This window comes from Malurus melanocephalus, unplaced genomic scaffold (assembly GCF_030028575.1).
Source record: "Malurus melanocephalus ecotype Western Australia unplaced genomic scaffold, MMel_1.1 scaffold_243, whole genome shotgun sequence".
Classification (NCBI taxonomy): Eukaryota; Metazoa; Chordata; class Aves; order Passeriformes; family Maluridae; genus Malurus; species Malurus melanocephalus.
In genome coordinates this window covers 597266-607504 of record NW_026623475.1, presented here as the reverse complement: position 1 = coordinate 607504, position 10239 = coordinate 597266, and the positions used below count along the sequence as shown (strand labels likewise).

At 55.7% G+C, this 10239-nt stretch overlaps 1 protein-coding gene across 1 annotated transcript; it reads left to right on the top strand.

Moving 5' to 3' along the window:
- Positions 1–1540: 1540 nt before the first annotated feature.
- ETV7 (ETS variant transcription factor 7) lies at positions 1541–7457 on the top strand. The gene is made up of 8 exons (XM_057375226.1): positions 1541–1649; positions 3395–3509; positions 3774–3938; positions 4253–4360; positions 5260–5448; positions 5717–5859; positions 6550–6650; positions 7055–7457. The coding sequence occupies exons 1-8, from the start codon at positions 1644–1646 to the stop codon at positions 7164–7166; spliced, it is 939 nt and encodes a 312-aa protein (XP_057231209.1). The 5' UTR covers positions 1541–1643; the 3' UTR covers positions 7167–7457.
- Positions 7458–10239: the final 2782 nt, after the last annotated feature.

Here is a 10239-nt window from a genome sequence, read left to right as displayed (position 1 = left end):
GCGTGATTGGCTTCCCCGATTGGCCAATGGGAAACGAGCGATGGCAAGGGGGCGGGGCGTGAGGGGTTGGCGCCCGCGGGGCTCGGAGCCCGCCCAGTCCAGCCCAGTGTCCTCCCAGTCCGCCCCCACAGCGCCTTTTGTCCCGAAAAGTGCTTCCCTGTCCCCTCCCAGTCCATCTCCYTRTATCCCAGTCTATCCCAGTGCCCTCCCAGTGGCCCTTTTGTTTCTAAAAGTGCTCTTTTTGTCCCTCTCCGTCCCATCCCACCCGGTCCTAGMGCCTCCCAGTCCATCCCAGTGCCCTAACAGTCCACTCCCAGTGCCCTTTTAGTCCGTGTTAAGTGCCTCCCAGTCCTATTCAGTCCCTCCCAAATCCCATTCAGTCCCAAGTCTATCCCAGTCACTCCCAGTTCATCCCAGTCTCCTCCAAGTCTATCCCARTTRCTCCMAGTCCATCCYAGTCTTTTCCAATGRCCCCCTAGTACCTCCCAGACCCCTCCCAGCGCCTTTTTTGTTCCTATAAGTGTTCTTTTTGTCTCYCCCAGTACCTTCAAAGCCCATCCAACTCCCTCCCAGTCTATCCCAAAGCCTCCCAGTCCCTCCCAGTCTTCCCAGTTACCGGCAGACCCCCGCAGTGTGTGTGTCTACACGTCACAAGGTGTGATTGGGGACAGATAGGCACCCTACAGGTGTGCGCCCACCTCCCGGTGCTCGGGGACCGGAGCGCAGCCTCCCCCCTTCCCCCGGGTCCCCCGGGAGAAAAAGGATGAACCCCGATGCTGGAACCGCTCCCGGCGTGTCCCGGGATCCCTCCGTCCTCCAGCCGCGTGTCCGCCACCGGCGGGACGGGATCCCCGGGAGAAGAGGGGTCCCGGTGCTGTCCCGGTACCGGGCAGAGCGGGATCCTGGGGAGGAGCGGGATCCCCGGTAAAGAGCTGGATCCCTAGGAGGAGTGGGATACCCCGGGAAGATCGGGATCCCTAGGAGGAGCGGGTTACCCCGGGAAGATCGGGATACCCCGGGAGGAGCGGGATCCCCCGGGCGGATCGGGATCTCCTGGGACGATCGGGATACCCCGGGAAGAGCGGGATACCCCGGGAAAGATCTGGATCCCTGGGAGGAGCGGGATGCTCCGGGAAGATCGGGGTCTCCTGGGACGATCGGGATACCCCGGGAAGAGCGGGATACCCCAGGAAGAGCGGGATCCCCCGGGCGGATCAGGATAGCCCGGAAGGATCGGGATACCCCGGGAGGATCAGGATTTCCTGGGAATATCAGGATCCCTCGGGCGGATCGGGATACCCCGGGAAGAGCGTGATCCCCCGGGCGGATGGGGATCTCCTGGGAGGATTGGGATACCCCGGGAAGATCGGGATACCCCTGGAGGATCGGGATACCCCTGGAGGATCGGGATATCCCGGGAGGAGCGGGACAATCCGCGGGGTCACTGCCCCGGGAGGGGCGGGGGTGAACGGCGCGTCCCCGGGCGCTGCCCCCGGTGCTCTCCGGCCTCCCGGAGATTTCGTTTCTCGCAAGGATCTCGCCGCGGCGGCCGCGGGGACGGGACCGGAGCGCTCCGGACACCGCGGCATCGCCGGGCTCCGGCTCGCACCGGGGCGGGGAGCGGCCGCCCACGGCCACCGGGAATGCAGGTAGGAGCYGCTCTCCCTCCTCCCCGTCCCCCCGGGATTTGTCCCCCTCAATTAGGGCTGGAAATTCATGCCCTGGGGAGATGGCCCCACTCCCCACCTCCGAAAGCCATCACAATGCCCGGAGCAGCCGGGGGCTCTGTTTGGTTCTGAGCAAAAAGCTGCTCTCACTCATCTGGGGGTTCCTTTCTACCCCACCCTTTTCTAAAGTCCCCACTCGAACCCCCCCAAGGACAATATTTGCTCTTGAAGCAAAGAAAAACCGTCTCAAAGAAAAATGTCTGAAAGCAGCTAAGCAGGGATAAAAGCAAGAACATAAAATCAGTATAAAGTAATAAAAATTCCGAATGTATCTCAAGGCCTAGRAATCTTCAGGAGCAGGAGAAATACMAGATTTGTTCTGGTTTTACTGTAAATCTCATTTGTAACAGAGTCACTCCAATGGGAGAACTTTAAAATAGCTTTCAGATAGTTCTAGACAAAATACACTGCTAATTTCTTTCACTTTTATTTTCCCCCATAGCTTATTGAGTGAATCTGAAAGGCAGTTTTGCCTTGCTGCCAAGCCTGCTCAGAGTTTATTCTGGAGTCTCACTGTCTCCTCATGCAGTGTCATGTAAATGACACTTTGCTAAATCCAACCAAATTGWCCTTCTGCTGAGGAAASCCCCTCACCAGCCTGCTGCTGCATCTCCCAGAGAAGCCGTTTTCCCTGCAGTGATGCAATGTATTGCTCCTGTCTCCTGTTCTGATTTTTTTTTTAATCTCCTGATTCAGCCTTGCATTTAGGATGTGCCCAACTCCCATTCTCCCATCTCCTCACCTCTGATTTTCAGAGGGCTCAGCTCCTCTGTCCACACACACAGTCGAGGGATGGCTGCTCTAAACCACCTCCAAAATCCTGCCTGAACCTGAAGCGCTCTGAGMTGGTAGCTGCTTCAGAAAATACCATTTGACAGCAAAATTGTTAATTTTCCAGTGAGTGAAGCTGAGAAATTGCCGAGATTCACATTAATGGATTTTTAAGGGGAAACATTATCTGCCTGGCTGCCAGTAATATTTCAAGAYGTAGATGGGGCTGGAAGCAGGATCTGAGCTCCCTTCTGGCTCACATACCCTGGTTGAAGGGGAAAAGTAATTCTTGAGGGGCCTGAACTCCATGGCCAGCAAGCAAGAGGAGTGGACATCTCCCTAAACAGGGGATGACCATTTCCACTCATGACCAAATGATTGCTGGGGATAAAGTGAGAGATTTCTCTTCAGCTGGTGTTTTTAAGACACAATCAAAGCACTGTAGCCAGCTTTATTTTCACAGCTTTAAAGAACTGAAGTGCTCTCCTAAAACCTTGAGAATCCAATGAGCRTCTGAGGATCCTGCAGGAGCAGGGAGCCAGCTCAGGCAGTCCAGGCTTTGCCAGACTTGGCTTTTTCTAATTCCCTGCAGCCATGGGGAGTGGGGATGGGTAACCCCCAATCAGAGCCTGAAGGAGGGCAGATTCTTCTGCTAAAGAGCTGGAGAAAGAGAGGGATTTGTTGATGCTGATTTGGGCAACCAGAGACTCATYCTGGGGCTGGGATGGGGAAAAGTGTGAGGAAGATGTGAGGAAGAGCTGCAGGCAGCACATCACATCATGTTGCAGTGAGAAACCAGCCAGGAAACACTGGAGAGGGTGGAGGAATCCCCAGAGCAAAGGCAGGACCAGAGCTGGGAATTTTTCCCCCGCTGATGGATCTGATCTCTCCCCCAGGGCAAAGCGGCCATCAGCTCTTCCTGCCCTGCAGTGGAAGTGTCACCACCCCCACCCCAGGCTGGACTGTCACCCACCAGCACTGCCGAGATCTTCAAACTTCCAGGGAGGCTCCGTGAGTAGAGGCTGAGCAAGTCAGTGCTGCTCAGAAAGGAATTCCTGTGGGGTGGGATGTGCTGGGTACAGCCATGGTGTCCCACCCAGGGACAATTCCCTGCTGGCAGGGGGACAATCAGGGTTCATTTTCCCTCTTCGTGGTGTTTTCTKTGAGTGCTTAGTACAGAGGGAAAGTTTGGTGATGGAGAAGAAGCCCCATGGTGCCTCTCAGCATTTTTGAGGATGGAGAGTGGGTTTTTTCAGAGGCTGCTCGTGGTTTCAGGAATCCAGCCCTCACTGTGGAGCAAGGATGATGTGATCCACTGGCTACGATGGGCTGAGCAGGAATATTCCCTGCGGCCAGCTGACCACAGCAAGTTCGAGATGAACGGCAGAGCCTTGTGCMTCCTCACCAAGGACGACTTCAGACACCGAGCTCCGAGCTCAGGTGAGACCCTGTCATGGGTTTAAACCTGTTTTTTCCCTATCCGAGTCACGGCACCAAAAATCGGACCAAGTAAAACCATGACAGACSCAGAGCAAGGGGATTTGTGAGCATCACCCCAGCACAAGCTGTGCTCTGCTCACAGGGACTCCATGGCTCCAGCAGAGTTTTTGTGCTGGACATCAGAACAGCTCTTCCTTCCTTTAGTCCATCTGGACTGCAAATATTTTGGGGTGGGGAATAACCCCACACTCTGCAGTTCAGAGTCTCAGGGGCTGTTACCCAAAGCCACCTGAGCAGAATTTCCTTCCATGCAGGGGATGTGCTTTATGAAATCCTCCAGTTCATCAAGACTCAGAGAAGAGCTCTGGTGTGCAGCCCCTTGCTGAGCTCACCCTTCAGGAAAGCCAGGAGCACTGAGGAAGGTACCATAGGAGAAAATTATCCTGAAAGTGTCCCTCAGGGAGAGCCTGCCCTCAGCTCCTGTGGGTTACACACCTCTGGGGCTTGGAACTCAGCTCTAAACCCATACCACATCCCCTGAGAGAGGCAAAGCAAAGTTTGTGGTGATGCAGCAGGTCAGAACCAGCCCCAGGCAGCACCAGGGGATCCATGGGGACCTGGCAAGGCTGGGGCTTCCCTGAGAAGTCAGCCTGCAGATTGACACCTGGATCTGGGAGGGTCAGCAGCCAGGCAGAGGTGCAGCCCAGATGGAGACAACTCCTGCAACATCATTGGGAAAGGGCTGAGGAGCTGGGCTGAGCTCACACAGAGTTTCTGGGCCAGTGGGTGGGGTGGGGACAGGCCCCAGGTGAGGCTGGTGGGGGCCACTGAGGCTCCTCAGTGCCCTGGGGGGCACAGGTAGGAGTTAGGGTGGGGCTGGGATGGTGTCAGAGGCTGGATGTGYTTGAAGAAGGATTTGGGAGCACCTTCCTGGGCTTTTCTGCTGGCTCACATGGAAGGTAATTAATATATCAAATCCCCACAAGAATTTACCAGGGGCTGCTGATGCTCTGGGGCATTTTTCTGCTCCAGTTTTGTCTCTTCATCTGACCCCTGCCCTATCTGGCATCTGCTCTAACCCTCCTGGACTTTCTGCTGCTCCTGACACCAGGAAAAAGCCCCAGGCTGTCCTCAGCACCCTCCACCCTCCTGGCACCGGGCTGACACCCACCCTGGGCTGTCCCTCCCCTCCTTTAGGGCTCTGCAGTGCCTCAGACCCACACTGATGTGCCCAGAGTGTTTCTTTGGGAGTTTTTTGTGCCCAGAGTGTTTCTTTGGGTTCTTTTTTGTGCCGAGGGTGTTTTTTGGGGTTTTTTTTCAGGTACAGACTGCAGCACCGAGGCTGTCCCTGTTGTTTCCCCGTGGCTGGGCTGTGCAGATCAGCCCCCGTGCCACAGCCATGCACAGTCACTGAACCTCTCCCACCAGGGCTCGGAGAGGAGCTGCAGACCAGGTGCCATCTGCTCTGCTCCTGCAGCCCTGCCGGCCCCGGTGGATGGCAAAATTGCAGGTAATTATGGATTTATAGCCTTGCTCCTGGGGGAAATGGGATGGTGCTTTGTCCTGCCTGTCCATCTGTCTCCCTTCCCTTCAGCACATGCTTTTCCACCTCAGTTTCCCCACCTGAACGATTGTAGTTTTTTTGAGATCTTGCAGTAAAAGCACTGTGAGTGAGCTCCRGGCTCTTATTGCCACTGCTAAAAGTGCAATCCCGCTGCTGCCCCCGCTCCCTGGAGCTCTCTGGGGGCTCTGTGATGGTGAATTTTGCCCGTGCTCAGGCTGCAGGCTGCTGTGGGAATACGTGTACCAGCTGCTGTCCGACAGCCGCTACCAGCCCTTCATCCGCTGGGAGGACAGCCAGGCCAAGATCTTCCGCGTGGTCAACCCCAACGGGCTCGCCCAGCTCTGGGGCAACCACAAGGTAAATGCAGCAGAGAGAAAATCTGTCATTCCTCAGAAGTAATTTGTCACCTCTGTCACCTGTTCCCCAGAGCTGATGGCACAGGGGCTGGGAAGGGGGACAGGGTGGGTGCAGGGTTAGTGGAAGATGACAGCCTGGTGGTTGAGGAGGGATTTTCTCATCCTTGGGAAAGCAAACCGTGCTGGCTGTGAGTTGGAGACCCCTACTACAGCCACAGATGTCCCACGTGTGGTCCTGGTGTGCACAGACCACAAGCAGGGGTGCTCAGGGGGTGGTCAGAGGTGCTCAGGGGTGCTCAGGGTGCTCAGGGGTGGTCAGGGGTGGTCAGAGTTGATCAGAGGTGGTCAGGGGTGGTCAGGGGTGCTTAGGGATGGTCAGGGGGTGCTCAGGGGTGGTCAGAAGTGGTCAGGGGGTGGTCAGGGGTGCTCAGGAGTGGTCAGGGGTGCTCAGGGGGTGGTCAGGGGGTGATCAGAGGTGGTCAGGGGGTGGTCAGGAATGGTCAGGGGGTGGTCAGGGGTGGTCAGAGGTGGTCAGGGGGTGGTCAGAGGTGGTCAGGGGGTGGTCAGGAATGGTCAGGAGTGGTCAGGAATGGTCAGGGGTGGTCAGGCGGGTCCTCACAGGGGGTCAGGGGTGCTCAGAGGGGGGTCATTTGCTTTCACTCCACACCCAACAACCCTTCCCTCCTTCCAGAACCGCATGAACATGACCTACGAGAAGATGTCACGGGCACTCAGGCACTACTACAAACTCAACATCATCAAGAAGGAGCCAGGGCAGAAACTGCTGTTCAGGTGAGGTGAGGCAGAGCAGAACTGAGCTGGGACGGCCCGGGTGGGGCATGGGGAGGTGGTGARCTCCAGATGTTGGCAGCTGTTTCATCAAGCAGCGTCCTCCCCTGCCCAAACCGCTGTGGGTTTGTGGCCAGGCTCTGTCTGAGCTCTCTGGGATCCTCAGTAAGGCCCAAGGATGGCAAATCCTCCCTGATCACAGAGTCATGGGATGGTTTAGGTTGGAAGGGACTTTAAACTCATCTCATTCCAACCCCTGGCATGGACAGGGACACTTTCCACCATCCCAGGTTGCTCCAAGCTCTGTCCAGCTTGGCCTGGATGAGGGCAAAGGCTCTGGCATTTACAGCCTGGCTTGGGGCTGGGTTTGGATGTGCTCTTAAAACCATTACAAAAATATTCTGCAGGTTTTTAAAAACTCCTGGGGAGGATGTCCATGAGAAATCCAGCAAACTGGAGCAGCTGGAGAATGAGGACCAGGAAGATTTGAAGGAAGATCCACTGGAGGCTTCACCATAGTAAATCTTTGGAGGTCTCACTCCAGTGCATCACACAGACTTGTGCTCTGCTGGGAACTGCTGGTGGCTCTGCCTCTCCTGGAGACAGATTCCAAACCCTGCTGTGAGCCAAAGCTGGGACATCTCTGCTGCTTCATTAGCAAAAACACCCAGAACTGTCCCCCAGCCCCACGAGCACAGCTGAACCTGTGGATTGCTCTCCTGCTGCTTTCTCCCCTCCCCTTGGGGAGGGAAATGTGATATTTTTGCTGTGRAATTGTYGATGCTCATCTCTAAGGTTCGAACYTGTGGAAAAGATTGCTYTGTCCTTGTGGAGGGATGTGCTGAGCAGAGCAGAGCAGAGCAGAGCCCTGGGCTGAGCATCTGCAGCACTGCTCTGGCAGCAAGCAGGAACACACTTCCCTSARTCTGAGCCACTTCCCTGAATCTGAGCCACTTCCCTGGGATTGCAGAGATGGAGCAGGCTGGAATCTCTCCTGTGATGCTGCTCCCACGATCAGGGACAGGAGGGTGCTGAAATCCCTCCCAGGGTCAGGCCTGGCTGAAGCTCCAGGCTCCACGGTTGCCCTGAGCTGGTGCTCACTTTAACTCCTTTCCCTCCAGGTAAGGACTGTTGTAATTTGCTGATTAAATAATGTGAAAAGAAACAAAGCCAGTAATGAATATGACTCCACTCCTGGTCAGATCTGTGGTTATTTGCTTTGAGTTTGAAGCAGGAATACCTGCAGTGAACAGAGAGAATCTTAGTGTGTGAAAACAGAAAACACTCTATTTTCAGTTTGCTTTCCACAGAGGAAATAAAATGCTGTGACTGTGGAAGGTTGAAAATCTCACTTCTTGCTGTTTGAAACTGGGAAATCCAAGCTTTCCTTGTTTAAAACCRGCTGCTGTGGCACCCAGATCTTGTCCCCAAGATCTTTTGGCAGCTCCTAAGCCAGAGGTCACCGGTCTGAGCCACTCAGCAGGTACAAACACAAGCTTGGACCATGAAATTTCCACCAAAATTGGTTACTGCCAACCTGAAAGTACAGTCCCAACTGGTCTTGCTCCTCCAAAACTGCTTTACAGCTACAGCCTGGAGATGCTGATGGGCTGCAGCCACAGCAGATGGTGGTGGGAGGGGTGGTTGGCAAGGCTTTGGCAGTGAAACATCTCCAGAAAACRGGCTGAGGAGATTCACTTCCAGAGAAAATCACCGGCTCATTGGCAACACAGAGGGGCTGGAAAATTTGAGTGGTGGAGGAGAAGGAAATGAGGAGCTCCAGAGGGKCAGAGGAGTGTAAGAGCATGGGGCAGATCCTGGCTGGGAAGGGAGGCCACGATCCCAGCTGGGACAGGGGCTGGAGGTCACCCAGCACCCACCAAGGGGCACCACACCAGGGAGATGYGGAGAAGCACCCAGACCTCATCCTTCCCACCACCGAGGGTGCTTTTTGTCCTGGGGAAGAGTCAAACCAGACCTTTCTTGGGGTAAAATCGGTCAAAATAAGTGCAAGTCCTGCGCAGCCCAGCCTTGGTGGGACAGCAGATCTCCCATCCTGGCACTGCGCTGCTCCTGGGATGTGAACCCACCTTGCCTTTCTCCTGATCTCCTCTCTCCACTCCACTTTCTTGCTGTGGGACCAGCCTTGGTGGCTCCTGAGGATCCCACTGCCCTCCCCTGTGTGTTTTCTGTGGCTGGAGCTGGTGACACTTGGTGGCCCTGGTTCTCGTGCCCTGCTCACAGGCGAGGCCACCTCTCTTTACCTGTTTTCCCTGTGATGACTAAAGATCACTCTGGGCTGTGCTGGGGATTTCCTCACCGGTCTGGGGAGCTGCCAAAAGCCCTCGAACCCCCCTTGTGCCATCCTGAGCAGCTCCAGAGGGGTCCTGGCAGGTGACAATCCAAGGATTGTCCAATCTGCAAGGATGGGCTGGAATGAGGAGCCCAGGAGCTCCCACATCCCTTCTGGAGTGCTGTGAGCCTTTCCCTGCAAYAAACAGAGGCAGGAGAGCTGTAAACCTGGAACAGGGCTGCTTATATGGAACAGGGACCCACCCCTGTCAGCAAACAACGGAGCAACCGCTGCTCCTGCTGGGCACTTTGGTGAGGGGGCGTGGGGAGGGACATCACAGGGCTGTCAGAACTGGAGTTCAGGGGCTGTGAAACATGGAAAGGTGCCTCCTGTAGGCTTTCCCAGAGGTTTCCAGGCGCTTCATTCCCTGGAGAGCACCAGCCACCCTCCAGCAGCCCCACATCTGGTGGGGTTTGGGGCAGGGCGCTGCACATCGTTCATCTGCTGGGGAAAGCAGTTAAACCACACCCAGGGCTGGAGGAAAAGAGGATTGGCTTTGTGGGCTGGTGCCCAGCACCCTCGTGGATCAGAGGAACTGCACAGCTGGGCTGAGAGGTTTCCACTGAGGCTGTGCCCTCCATCCCAGCTGGGGCTGGTGCAGGGAGCAGTGGCTGCACTCAGCACCCCTGACATGGTTCAGGTTCTCCCCTCAATGCCCTGCCATGGTTCAGGCTCTGATCACCCCTGTCAAGGTTCAGGTTCTCCTCCCAACACCCCTGTCATGGTTCAGGTTCTCCCCTAATCACCCCTCTCATGGTTCAGGCTCTTCCCTCGTCACCCCTGCCATGGTTCAGGTTCTCCTCTCAATGTCCCTTTCACGGTTCAGGTTCTCATCATCCCTGTCAAGATTCAGGTTCCCCCCTCACCACCCCTCTCATTGTTCAGGTTCCCCCCTCATCACCCCTCCTATGGTTCAGGCTTTTTCTTCCACACCCCTGTTGTGGTTCAGGTTCTCCCCTCAATGTCCCTGTCATGGTTCAGGTTCTCATCACCCCTGTCATGGTTCAGGTTCTCCTCCCAAYACCCTGTCATGGCTTAGATTCTCAGCACGTTTCCCATGGTTCCAGTTCTCAGCACCCCTCTCATTGTTCAGGTTCTTCCCTCATCACCCCTGTCATGGTTCAGGTTCTCTCTTCCACACCCCTGTGATGGTTCAGGTTCTCCCCTTAACATCCCCAGCATGGATCAGACCTGAAATTGCTGTATTTTTGTGCCCAGGTGGCAGGTTATTGGTTCATA